The 14,310-nt window shown below is 37.5% G+C and overlaps 1 protein-coding gene across 4 annotated transcripts in view; it reads left to right on the top strand.

Moving 5' to 3' along the window:
• Nucleotides 1-7,819, top strand: part of LOC100643569 (nephrin) — a 99,775-nt gene extending 91,956 nt beyond the window's left edge. For 3 of the 4 annotated variants that reach the window (XM_012308772.3, XM_048406196.1, XM_048406195.1), the window contains 6 exons: nt 2,737-2,896; nt 3,240-3,587; nt 5,110-5,376; nt 6,354-6,593; nt 7,230-7,342; nt 7,498-7,819. In XM_012308772.3, coding sequence (XP_012164162.1) covers nt 2,737-2,896; nt 3,240-3,587; nt 5,110-5,376; nt 6,354-6,593; nt 7,230-7,342; nt 7,498-7,578 — 1,209 coding nt within the window. In that variant the 3' untranslated portion in view covers nt 7,579-7,819. The remainder of the gene's footprint in view (nt 1-2,736; nt 2,897-3,239; nt 3,588-5,109; nt 5,377-6,353; nt 6,594-7,229; nt 7,343-7,497) is intronic. The other variant, XR_007224202.1, reaches the window with a different exon arrangement.
• The last annotated feature ends 6,491 nt before the right edge of the window (nt 7,820-14,310 follow it).

Here is a 14,310-nt window from a genome sequence, read left to right on the forward strand (position 1 = left end):
GCATCGAAATCGATCGCGAACCCTTCATCGCGATATACGAATCTATATACGTAAAGGTGTATCACACGAGATGCTGTAAAATCCGATGGCTGTTTTAAATATTAGTACGTCGCAATTATCCTAGCTTGACTAGATCTGGATCGACGGATTACCGTTGTACCGTGTTCCGTTTCCGAAGAAATACTCAGTGCATCTGTATGCATACGTCGCAAAATTCTTTAAGATTAGTAAAGGTATCACCGAGAAAGGAATCAAAGGATGAGGAAAGCTTGCTTATGCTTTATGCATAATCTGACAGATAAGAATACGGTAGGTAAGTTGGCCGGAAGACGCACGTGCCGAGATATTCCACGAGAATAGGAGTTATCGCTCTTGTCTACCGCTTTTCTGGCATCCGTTTGTAATGCAAGGAAGCAAATGTATTCCTTGCTTGCCACGAATACGTATTATTGTTCTGACATGAATGCGAATATTTAACATCTAATGCAGTCACGTTACGTTATATGAAAATACAGGAATTCGAGGTAAAATGAAGGCATACCGTGAAGAAAGGAATTGTTTCGAATATGTACCTTGCAAACCAGCACGATACTTCTTTGCTCGTAAAGCAGCTTTACTATATTGTTTTTACGATGTTTCGACAAGGGATAAAAGGGAAACGTTACAAATATTGAACGTATATAAAGCGCGAGGTAGCATAAAACGTTGTGCGTTCGACGGTGCATACTCCGTTTCGATGCACAAACGCTTGTGATAACTGTTACGTGTAAAGGCATATTGCTTTCCAATTCAAGATAGTTTCGAGTTGTTCTTCCGCAAGTTCTTGCGTCGAAAGCGAGGCGTACAATTGGCACGTGCAAGTTTCCGCATATTCCTACGAAACCGAATGAAACGGGTACGTCGCTCGTCATATTACATTTCTGACAACGTCACACCGTCTTGGTCTTCTATCTCTGCCAACATCGTCTCGCATCTTTATTTGTTCTTCCAATCAAATCTTGAAAGTATGCTAATACGAAGATAAAGTCCCGGGTTACCCCAATTCTACGCGAATACGTTTCCACGCTGTTTGAATACATCCAAAGTTGTCGATCTAGTTGCCTTTTTATTCGCGTGAACTAAACACGATTAATGACGAGTTGCAATTCGGAACTTACAATTAGTTAAAACCGATAACAGGAACAAGCGTACACGCCGAATTAGTTTCGACGCTACTCGGATAGAGTATGTATTAATTCCAAGGTGATTTGCATGGAAACCTGTCAAATTTACAACCAGAGTTTACTACGCTTCGTCTCTCTCTCTCTCTCTCTCTCTCTCACTCTATCTCCCTTCTCCCTCTCTCTCACTCACTCTATCTCCCTTCTCCCTTTCTCTGCTGGAATGCCTTTGCTGGAATTTAGCAATGAGTAATAACGAGAAATACGATTTATCGGATACAGGAATTCAGAAAGTTTTTTCCTTAGGAAGGGGAAAAATCAATCGAGTCGAACGAGTTATGATTTTAGCGATGCTTCGTCGAAATATTCAAATAGTCTACTTGCCATGAGACATCCGTGGGTATATACAACATATACATATAAAGTTCCCGAGGCAACAGGAATAATCGAGTTTCCGAAATTTCCACCCATCTACGGCCTCCATTTTGCGTGACACGCCTTGGGCCGCAATCTGTGTGCAAAGCCTTTGCTAGAAAGTTAAGGGGAAATTATAATATCGCGCGTGGCCATGTGCATATATGTGTACATGTGTACGTGTGTGTATAAATACGTTTGCATAAACGAAGATTCGAAGAAGAGTACAGGACGAAGAGGTGCGAAAATCTGCCCGCTAGTGGGTGTATACAAGAGCGTATGATTCGTAGACGCGTGGTAGAGTGTATTCGTAAACCAGTGGTTAGAGATGAGTGTAACGACAAGAGGTTAGACAGAGAGAGAGGCGCGCGCGCCTGTTTCAACGAACGTAAAATAACGAGCAAGTACGAAAGGAGAATGAAGACGGAAAATAGTACCCGAGTAGTATAAATCGTAAATTCCCTTTGACCAAGTCCACGAAGCAAGCGACAATTTGCAAACAGAACTACGTTGTCTCGTTAGCAACGTTTTCTTCGGTCACGGCGAAGAAATTCAAAACGCGCAAGAACAAAGTTCAACGTGTTAAACTTTCTCCGTTACTTTGATCCTTGTGAACCTTCATCTTTCGTACGCAATCTGTAAACAGAGCGAGAAGAAATTGCTCGACTGTGGTGGGAAAGTACACGCGGAGCGGAGATTTAGCCAGCGTACGTATCGTATAGAATTTCGTTCCTATTTGAAAAACTCCCACATTCGCGAGAGATTTGGTAAGCAAAGTTCGAGCGAGTTTCGAGTGTGTTTTTGCTACGAGGTAAATTTTGAATCTTTCGCGCGTATGACAGGCTTTATGGTTGGATAGGAACCGGAGAATGTACCAAACACTGTACTAACTTTTCGAAGCTCCACCGACCACGTCGCTAACTTTTCCCTGTAACCGTGGCTGAGAAGACTTAACTATGTATGACATACGCAACAAACCGTGAACCGTCTATTCGTCGACTATCTGCTCCTCCTATCCTTTCTCGTCATTTCAATCTCTCTGAAACATTTTCGAAAAATCTCGTCGTTAAAGACGAAAGTAATGGATGCCGACTAAATCGAACGAAATCTCAACCGACGTAGCGATTCTTTGACGCAGGATATTCTCCCTTTGTTTATTCAGGAAGAAGAGCTCCATTACAACGTCACCGCCGGCATAGTACTCTCGGACCACTCTCTGGTACTTCAGAGTATAACTCGAGAATCCGCTGGAAGGTACACCTGCATGGCCGTCAATGTCGAGGGTCGTGCTAGTTCTAACGTAGTGAACCTCGAGGTTATGTGTAAGTATATTTTGCCGCTGTTACATTGCCCAATCATGAGCCAGAAAAAGATATTTTATCTGGCGAGAGTTTGGCGATAAAACTCGGCTGGTATACACATTTCTTTGCTAGTTGCCCGGATAAGTCAGCTTTTATTTTCCTTTATGTTAATGCACGCACTCTATTCCCTTCGAGATAAACGCAGCGCGAAATAAATATTTTACGCCAGTCTCGCAGTGATCCTTCGTTTTTATTAACGGGCAATATATCGCCGCAAGTGTAAGTGAACGGTGTAAAACGTGAACGGTGTAAAACACCTAAGATACATCGAGCATATTATTCATAGTTATTGTTTTTATTGCAGTCGCTCCTGTGTGCAAACACGTTTTAAACTCGGCTGGTTGGAGGTATCAGAACGCAACGCCACCACCCCTCAACGTTCCCGAAGAGGTCCACGGTGCCTTAAAGCACGAAACCATCAGCTTAGTTTGCGAGGTTGACGCAAGCCCAACCTCCGTTTCCTTCCACTGGACGTTTAACAGTAGCGGTGATCTCAGCGACATTCCGTCCACAAAGTATTCCAACGAAGGCACCTTGAGTAGACTCAATTATACCCCATCATCCGATATGGATTACGGAACATTGGGTTGTTGGGCTAGCAACATCGTGGGTCCCTCGAAACAACCATGCATCTACCAAGTGATCGCAGCAGGTTCGTCAGAACTCGTTTACCATTTGTCACATCGCGTCCACGCGTATACGCCGATCCTGTCGTAGATAACGTTTTGCTGGAAATTTTATACGCAGTCTCCGCTAGAATATACTCGTTTACGACGAGTGCGCAATGCACTGACATTCGAATTACAGTCGATGAAAAACATACTGATCGAAAACCGATCGGAACGATGGAAAAGCAGGTAAAATTACTGCCGAACTTAGCCGAGTTCACGAAATTAATTTAGTCCGTATCGCACCTGTAGAAAGATCGATAGAGAGGTCTGCTAAACTCGGTCAATAGTTCCCCGACGATTCAATTTTAACTCAACTTTAACGTGCACTGCTTGCGATAATTGGACGCATAATTTATTTTCGGTGGAGAAGCAACGTATTTCTTACGTTAGTAATTATCGGGTAATCTTTTATCATACGGCGACCAGTATACGCCCCGTGTGAAACAGCACGACTCGCTGGGTCCACCTCGCCGGCCGAGAGTAATTAAATCGTTAATTGTAACGATAATGCAAGGCGGTAAGTGGAAACGCCAACCTAGTCGCGTTCGAGCGTCGAGCATTTTCTTCCCCTGACTAAGTTGTTACGTTTGCCGAGAAACGGAAGCAAACGGCAACAATTATGATTCTGATACGAGTACGCGTAAATATACAATACATTGTACCTACATTATGTATATTAGATACATATAATATAACGTTACACGAAAGCTAACGATTTTCGAGGTAAATTATCGAAACAATTTGCGAATACTCGCTCTCGACCAAACAAAGCATGACGCGCGTTAGAAATATGCTCTTAAATAATTTACAAGGTGCGTACAAAGCTAGAAAATGAAAATGAAAACGCGTAAAAATAAAAATACGCTCAAAAAAGGTAAGGGTTTTAAAAACGCAGGAAATCTGCTTTATCGTGGCTCCTCTAATTTACACTGCTGCAAAGGATTATTTTCGTTGCGCGTTATACGGAGAAATAAAAAATGAACTACAACGACCGAACTGTCCGACGCCTGCGCAAGCTTTTTCAAACTCCTATTTGCATACAAGTGATCTCGTTAATGCAACACCATCGCCGATAATGACGATCGTGCGATATAATTTCATTGGTCGTGAAACGATGAAGCATCGCGTTCCTATTCTCGTTGCGAAATAAAATGAAGTTGCGCGAACCGCAACGCGACTATGCCACTGTTTTTCCCTTTCCATTGCCGTACCGCACCGCACCGGGTCGTGCAAAATTTTGCTGTATGCAGTAAACAATCCTCTGTCAACACACGTGCTCGTTCTTTTCAAATAAAAGACATTTATATATCCCGCTGTATATTTATATGTCCCCGCGGTAACTCATGTTGTTGCTATAATCGTATTCATCGTAAATACTCGTGATTTCATTCGAAACGTTAAGTTACGCGCGATCGTTCGTCTCGATACGTATAGTATCCTTTATCTATAAATATTATCTATAAATTGTACGTCGTATGATCGGAAATGATGTCTCGCCCGCAGGCAGACCGTACCCGTTGCAAAACTGCACGGCGTACAATCAGACCGGTTCACGGATCAGAATATCTTGCGTGGAAGGATACGACGGTGGTTTGCCGCAAAAATTTGTCGCGATTGTGGACAAGCAACGACTGGAATCGCCAAATCCTTACTGGGAGTTGGAACTTCGCAAGCCAACGACGGTCGCTCTTTACGCGGTCAATATGAAGGGCTCCAGTGATCCAGTGATCATGGAAGGAGAAGCTCTAAAAGGAGTGGCCAAGTTCACCGGTGCGTAAGTACCTCTAACGCGAATTGAACAGGTTATATGTACAAAGAGATAGGAACACAGCTATCGGTATCTGTTTTATAAGCCACGGGTGCTTCAAAGGATACGACTCGCCAAAACTTATCTCTCGTTCAGAGATGAACAGGTCTCTCTCACTATTGCCACGCATCCCACCAATCAAGATGTGTCCATTTACTATCCCTTTCCATTTGTTAATTAACGTGTACAAAGTTCGCTTGTTTACCAAACAAAAACTTTCCATTAGTTACGATCGAGACGTTTTCAAATTTAATCAATCTTAATATTCAATGGATGTAACACGGTCTTCGTAGAAAAAGGAAAGACATACGTGCATACATATATATGAGAAAGAGGGCGAAAACGAAGGAAAGAAAAATAAAATTCAGAATAGTAGTCAAATGAAAATTGGACACAGTTCTATTTTGCCATTTTCGCGTATCGTTTGGTAATACATTCGTTGTTTCCGCTCTACTATTCCGTTAGCTCGTTCAAAAGTGCCATATCACGAGTAAAGACCGTAAATAAAATATTCGCCAATTCTTTTATTTACATCCATTAATTCGTCGAAACGAACATTTAATTAATTACACAATTGCATACACGTACATAGTTTCGATGTACACCCACCAAATAAAATTACTCTTTAAATTTTATATTGACTTACAATTTATTTCCAGTAATGTATTTCCAATGATCATTTATCATTGCAAATAGTGTAATTAAGAATCGATCGATATAAGTAATTAAGAATTAATTCAGCTTTCACGAAAGAAACGCAATATAGGATTATTCCAAAATTAATAAATACGTACTTACGTCGTTGATGAAATTTTCATCCAACTGTGCATAATGAATATAAAAATGTACGTATGAAATTTGAGAAAGAGAACGAGAGAAAAGATAAAAGTAATTTAGCCACGTAGATACGTTGTAGGATTGAGGATGATTTGGTTTATAGGCGAATCGACATCTTCCGTGGATATGTCACCGATCCTGATTGGCCTAGGAGGTACCGCAACCGGTTTGGGTCTAATCGTGACCGGAGTATTAATGGCGCTTTGGAGGAAACACGCGGCCACTCCGGCAAAGCCAAAACCACCCCAACAACCAAGTATCGCGACTTTTGCTACCAAAGGCGAAGAGGAAGATGGGAATCCAGATCTCATACCAACTACAGCCTTGACCAATCATTTCACAGGTGAGTTACGTTATACGCTCTGTATACGCTTCTGTTTCGCATAAGTTGAAATTTAGAATACGCTTGAACATTCTGTCACACACACACACAAGATTAGTTTCTCTATCGCGCGAAATCTACAGGTGAATTCGAACGGAAAAACATATTCTATCTTTATTCACATTCGATGAGATCGGCGAAAAATAACCCACCATCTCATCTGGTAAATTTCTACTCAGACTGATGAAAGTGCTCCGTTTAAGCGAAGAATCGCAAATATATCGAGTCTCGTCCTAAACGACGACCATGGTTAACGATACTTTCAAGAAAATTGCTCGTGGAAAATGCGTACGTTACGTCGACCTATTCGACGTAGATGCATCGATTCAGAAATCGAATATTTGTTTTCGTGAATACTGCTGTACGAAAAATCCGCACAAACAATGGATACGACGTGGTTATCTTATGAAACGTCTTTCCCTTCGATCTCGTCAATTTGTCTCTCGTAAATGATCGCTGTACGTAATACACCGCTTTTCAAGTTTAAAAAGGGCTTGTCAAAAAAAAAAGAAGCCACATCCAATTATATCGATGATAGACTTTCGATAAACCAAATTACACCATAGTGTATAGAATGCTACGATGAAATTTTTCCAGATAGGAAGCTTCTACATTACGGTTCCTTACCACGGAGGCCACGACAGCTAGAAGGCCGAGAAATATCCCACGATGTTATAGAAGACTCAGATTATCCTCGAGCATCGCCGAACGTAAGTAACTTCATTTCTGCTTCGTCGTTTTTTAAAGGATGAAGCGTAATAACGCGAATAATCGTGTCTTTTGATTAGAAAGGCTCGTTCTATAAATCTATCGAACGTTGCCGTGAAAAACATTCAGTTAAAAAAAGGAATAACTCTGTTTGCAGACATTTTATAGTCTTCAGAGGCCACATCGATATTCGGAAACGGCAATCAGAAGCGCCGTGATCCAAGAAAGCTGCATCTAAAGATCGGCGAACAAAGGAAACAGTGTTGTAATTACAAGGAAAAGAGCATAGTCACGGACTTGACACTTGACACACTCCGAATAGGCTACGTTCTGTCGCAACACATGAAAATCAAAAAGACTAAAGCCATGCTTATGCAACATTGTACACGTTTAAGCGTACGAAGATATTTATTAGCTACTCGATAACAGTATGCCTTTGTAAATATTGTATATAAATAAAACACATCGATTTCGTGTTACGCGATTGCATTACGATACTTTCAACGGTCCTCGATCTCAGGTAAACGTTCTTAATGACTAAATATGTCAAATAAGAATTCGTAGATACGAAAATGAGAAACTTTGAACGCGATAAGAAGAATGAACGAGAAAACAGTGTTTCTATCAATTTGTTCTTACAGCTGACCCAAACTACGTCTTCCATAGGTAGATTTTTACGTAAAATACTCGCAAACTAAAAGGAAGAAGTCATTGGACTCGGATCGAGCTCTGGACTATTTCCGCAAGAGATTTAATGCACCCATGGACGTTAAATGCACTCTGCAAAAAGGGAATGGCGCTATCTCGTATAGTAGTCGAGAACAAAGCTCGAGAACGTATATCTTCGAAACAGACCAAAAGGTGATCGCATAAACTCTGCTCGGTTGCTGTTGAAATTTAGGTCAAGGAAAGGACGCGATTTATCGTGGCCCCGTTTCCAGATAATCTTTGTTTCAAGACGCGAGAAACTCAGATACCTAATGAGAATCTTCTTCTATCTGTTTTCTCTGTTTCACGTCGCAATCTTGGTGTCTTTTATCACGGCTAAATATATCGAACTGACCTAGTCAAGCAGATTACTTACGGTAGAAATCTCTTCGATCGAGCATATAATTTCTTGTAACGTTCTTTCCAACACCCTCGTAAGTAAAGATTTTCGAACGAGAATCTCAATAGCCTATTCTTCCATGCGAAATCCGAGAGTGGATATACGTATTGTACCTTTAGATACAAAAACCAACAAAAGCAAGCTTTCGCTAGAAAATTCCACGCTTTCGATTACCTTAACGTTTTAAAAACAATTTACCTTTATATTTCTGTAAAAAAAATAAATAATTAATACAAATTATACAAAATACAATTGCAATCATAATAAATCTCTCCTGGTTGATATTTGCCAGAAGTTGGTACTGATTAAAGAAAAAAAAAAAAGAAAGGTAATTTTAAATTGTTGAAATTTCATCATAATTTTTAATTTTATCTTACTAATATTATCTTTCGCGTAATTTTTATGTTTCGCGATACGCTCGATTTGATGCTTATCTCTGTTCGAATAATCCAACAGAAGGACAAAATGTACAGCACTATATTTGCCATTTTACCGAGAATTGTACCTTTATTCGTTATATGTAATGCTATATAGTGAATAGTGAGAATTAGAAATTATAACAAAATTTGTAGAACGTGAGTGCTGTGGCAATTTTAATTTTACACTAGTAAATGATGAAAATATGCACTCAGTGTAATCGGACAACCCGTGAATAGAATATTCATTCTATTTAGCAACTATAATTTAATACATATATGTAGCCATAAAATAGAAAATTCTCAAAGCAAATCGCGATGACTACATTATCATTTTGTTAATATTAATTAATCTTTAATATCGATAGGAAAAAAACAAAAAGAAAAGATAGAAAATTCATTTACACTAATAATTATTAATCTATGCATTCAGATCAATATGTTCGCAACACTAATAAAGTAATAGCGGTCCAATGTAACCATATATATGGCTAGTGATGAAGCTGCGTCAGATGATCCAGGAATAGAAACGTGCTTCCACGGTTCGGTGGAAGAAGATTGGGCATAATATAGGCGCAACACTATTTTAAAGACGCGATCATTGATCAACGCAACTCTAACTAGAAAACTAATTAAAAGAATCGCGATGAAAGACCGCAAGACATATCTTAAAACAAAAATAAAATAAATAATTATATATCAAATAAAAACTAAATATTTATGTTAAATAGTAATGAAACATTAACATTTATATATCTTTAAACGAAGGAAGAAACTTTAAAGGAACCAAAAAAGACTTTACTATGTATTACTCTAAGAAATTCTGACAATTCATAATAAAGATTGCTAAAGGCAATCGCGATGTCATAATTCGCAACACTAAAATATACGCGATTATCATTTTTTCGCAACTCTAATTCACAGACCGCGATTAGCCCAACATGACGATAGGCCGACGTGCACGTCAGCAAATAAACAAATCACAACTAATACTACTACAAATACTAAAAGCGAGTACAATGACAAAGTAGTAACGAGAATGACTTTCCATTCTCTGGATGATCCAGAAGATGGGAAGCCATTAGTAGTTGCCCTCTTGCGTGGCAGTTTGCCGGGCCTCTTCGGCTCATAGCCTCTTCTTTCTTCGAGCGCGATGCCCGCTGAAACTTACATCTAAGCTCGAGACTTTCTAAATCGCAAAACAAAAAATAACGTACAGAGGTGAAATAAAAACATAAATCGCGAAAGCTGATCCAAATACACATGGATAAACAACGATCATATAGAGATCGCTGTCCGTTCGCATGTGCATGCTCGAGCAATATTAACGTTCGTGCCGAAACCCAATCGCGATCACGACCGCGAAATTAAAAAAATCGATGGGCAAAGTCAAAGACGATGGCATGTTCCATTCGTGCCAGCTTCACCGTCGATTTTTCGAATGAAATTTCCTGAAACAGGTTGGACACGCGAAAACGCGCCTACCCGACCAGAGACTGTGCCAACCTGCCCGGCCCTACCTACTTATACTCAACAGGCATGCCAGAAAGTATGCTACCTGACCTACCTAGCCCTATATTTAAAAATGGCAAAACAGGCACACCAACACGCTCACTCCACGATTCTCACACGTAACACTCGGGCGCAAGGACCTACACTAGAGAGAACGTCCCGGGACGCCTCCGACACCCGAGTTTGGCACACAACATGCACACTCTAATATTACGTACCATTTTCCTGAAATCGACTGACAAAGGCTAGCGACCATTGCGTACAACACAATAAAAGTAAATCTCAGTTTTAATTAAAAATATTCATAATTCAAAGAATGTATCTATTTCTCAAAGAAATTATAGATGGTACGAAATTTGGTAGCATATATTATAATTTAACAAGAAAATTAATAATACTAACACCTGTGATTCGCCGTATTTAATAACGAATCTTTGTTTTTACAGATTGTAATTGAAATGATATTTGTGTGAATATATGTTTTATAACGACGCAATTCCACAGCCTAACCACACACACTATGTGGAAAGTGCGTCGTGCACGATACACTAACGCATCGTCAGTCGCTTACAAATTATTATAAAATCAATGATCATCGTACCCATTGCCTTTCTCTCACCCAAGTAGCACCTGGGCACGTGAGTGAGGTCCTGGCAATAAACACGGAAAGGGTAAAACCTGAAAATCCTAATTTAAAAAAAGGTATTAGTGCATCTATTTCGTCTTTAGCGGGCTGACCTTTCTTCATTTTGCATTTTCGTATTTTATCTCAATTATTAACACTCTATGCTCTACTTTATTAATTTAATAAATTACCAAAATGTCAATATTGAACTTATTTAAAATAAACAGTACAAATAGCATCGATGCAATATAATGATTCGTCCAAATAATTGACACTATGAATCATTGAAATCACATTACAAAAAAGACAAACTGATATTGAATAAGAAATTTATTTAATACTTGACTCAAAGTTAAATATTAATACAAACAATCTCAGGCAATCCCTTCGTCAAAGCACATTTTCGAAAGTATGAAAACAGTGTTCAAAACTTGCTTTGACTCCAAAATTTGCCTGTCGCGAAATTTCTTCTTGCACATAAAATTCAATACATTTTTTTACGGCAGGATTAAGCTTTAATATCTCTATATGTATATATTAAATCAATACCCAAATTAAAAAATGAAGGGCAAACAATTAAATCCTTTGAAATAATGTCATCAGAAAACAGAAGGTGAAATAAAAGAAACTTATTATTATCATTATCATTAGATATGCAATAATTGCAATGTTGAATGCAACGAAGTCGGAGGGTATCCGACTTCATTACTACGAAATATTTAATTAAGTCACTTCAGTTCTCAGTAAATATACATTTCAACTTTAAAAGTAATTATAGTGAGCATATCTTCAATCACAAAATTCAAATTAATTGTTAATATATCGTTTGTATTAGTTAGTTCCATTGTCGATATTATTAATATAAAATTTGTCAATATCATGCAATTGATATAAAAAAACGCGATGTGCAAGAAGACCTATCCTGAACTAATAAATAATACATAGAGCAAATGTTACTACTCATGGATATAACAAATATCCGCGGTCACTGTACTCGCAAAAAATTCAACGTAAATTACAACCAGTCACCCGTGTCGATTCGAACCTTTCGTCCTACGGCATGATTGAGTGACCGGAGGAACAAAAATGCATGCAACTCACGATTAAACGCGAAGAATGTTATTATGGATGTTGTGGCCCAAGCAAGTTACCGCGAAGCCTATTATCAAAGAAGAATCCTCGAATCCCGTAGAAGAACTTCAGACTGCAAGAAATCTGTAACAAAACACAAAATATTCTTCTCAATAATAGTGTTAATTATTTTAAAAGTTTGAAATAATAAAATATTGACCTCTATTATATAAAAAATTTTGCTGATAATATTCAATTCAAGAATGGACAGTTTAAACCTGTTTTTCAATCAGATTTTATTTTTTAATTAATAATAATTAATAATAAGCGAAAATAGCCAATATACAAAACAGATAAAATTAATCGAAATATCATGTGCAAAGATTCTTACATATTTTAAACTGAAGCACCGCTATACATCCTTCCCAGAGAAGAGGAAAAAGTTAAAGTTGTGAAAAATCTGGAACAAAATATATAAAATATAATTTGTTCTTAAAAACATATTATCGATTGTTAGGAAGTTTGATATAATGAAAAATAAAACAACTCCAAACTCTAGCCAAATTTGAAATTTTAATAACAAAATGAATTAAAATTTGAATAAAGTTTAATTACTACAGAAATTGTATATCCTAAATGTACATTGTAAAATCTTCATTAAATTATAATAAATTATTAAATAAAAACGTACATTAATTAAACGAAGTTAACAGTGGCGTGAGTTTGAGTGGTGAAATAATAACTACGCGTGTAAATATATACATATATATACAAATATATACATATTTATGTATATATACATATATATACAAATATATACATATTTATGTACTACGTAGTAGGAAAGGAACATCTGTCACGGAGTAATACACACACCTAATCGCTCCGATTTTCGTCGATGGAATGACCCCGCGCCAAAGTTCGGTTGGCAGAGAGTGGGGAGACTTAACAACAAATCGAGAGTGCACAAACAAGAGTCGTCAAATTTTTGGAAAGGATATGTTTTCAATACGTTAGACTGAAACACAACGCGGAGAATGGAAACACACAGGAGCTAATATATGTAATTTAGACGAACAAAATTAAAATAAAAGAAAACGAAATTATTTTTGCCGTAAAATCGAATGATTATCGAACTACATTTCGTTCATGATCATAGTTGAATGTATGACAAAAAGAGAAAAGAAAGCAAAAAGATAGGAAAGAGAAAAGAAGAGAACGAATAAAATTAAGAAGAGTGAAAACAATTTCACTCTAACAATACGTGATTTGTGCTTCTCGGTGTATGTATACAGTGACTTTGATCGGAAACTAACAACCGTCTATTTACATTCATATAAAAAAACGACAAATTACTATAAATTGTATTAGATTATGAATACAAAATGAACCAAATTAAGATTCTCACCATTTTGAAGCAATGACTTGGTGTTATATATTAAATTTTTCACATTTATGACGAGCTCTCGACAGTTGCTTTCTTTTTCAAGATGACGCCGCGCGAAATGGTGTAATTTTAAATTTTTATTTCAAAATTGACCATAAGAGTGCGCTTGGTTCAGGAACGTATCACGTTCTATTAGTAACCCGTTATTAGCCGGATTTTCTTGAAATTTATTTCAATATCCATTTATTTATATGGAAATACGATAAATCGCTATTAATTGTGTTAGAATATTGTAGACTAATCGTTTTATTACTAGCTGTATTTAGAGTATAGTTAATTGTTTCTCTCTAAATCATAACGATAAAAATACAAAAATTTTCGTAACCGGCCTCAAGTATTAGAATAACCACGAGAATTTTCACGAACGTGATGTGTCCGCAATATGTTAATATCTGTGCATATAAAACGATTCAAAGTAGGATTCTTACCATTTTGAAGTAATGACATGTCGATATGTATTAAATTTTCCACATTTCTAACGAAGACTCTTCAGTTACTTCCTCCTTTCAATATGACAACGCGCGAAATGGTATGATTTCAAAGTTTAATTCCTATTTCTGTCACCAGAGCGCAAATTACTCAGGTACGTATTATGTTCTATTAGTACCCTAATACTGCATTTTCTCGACATTTATTTTAATACAAAAATCTATAATTCATGAAAGAATTTTACCTTTGTACGTAAGTTATTCAATTCTTTCTGATAAATTATATATTATATTATAGTAAAATACAAGATTTGTAGTAGTATACATAAATATATCTTATCGATAAATAGTATTAATTTATGA

This window comes from Bombus terrestris, chromosome 5, assembly GCF_910591885.1.
Source record: "Bombus terrestris chromosome 5, iyBomTerr1.2, whole genome shotgun sequence".
Classification (NCBI taxonomy): Eukaryota; Metazoa; Arthropoda; class Insecta; order Hymenoptera; family Apidae; genus Bombus; species Bombus terrestris.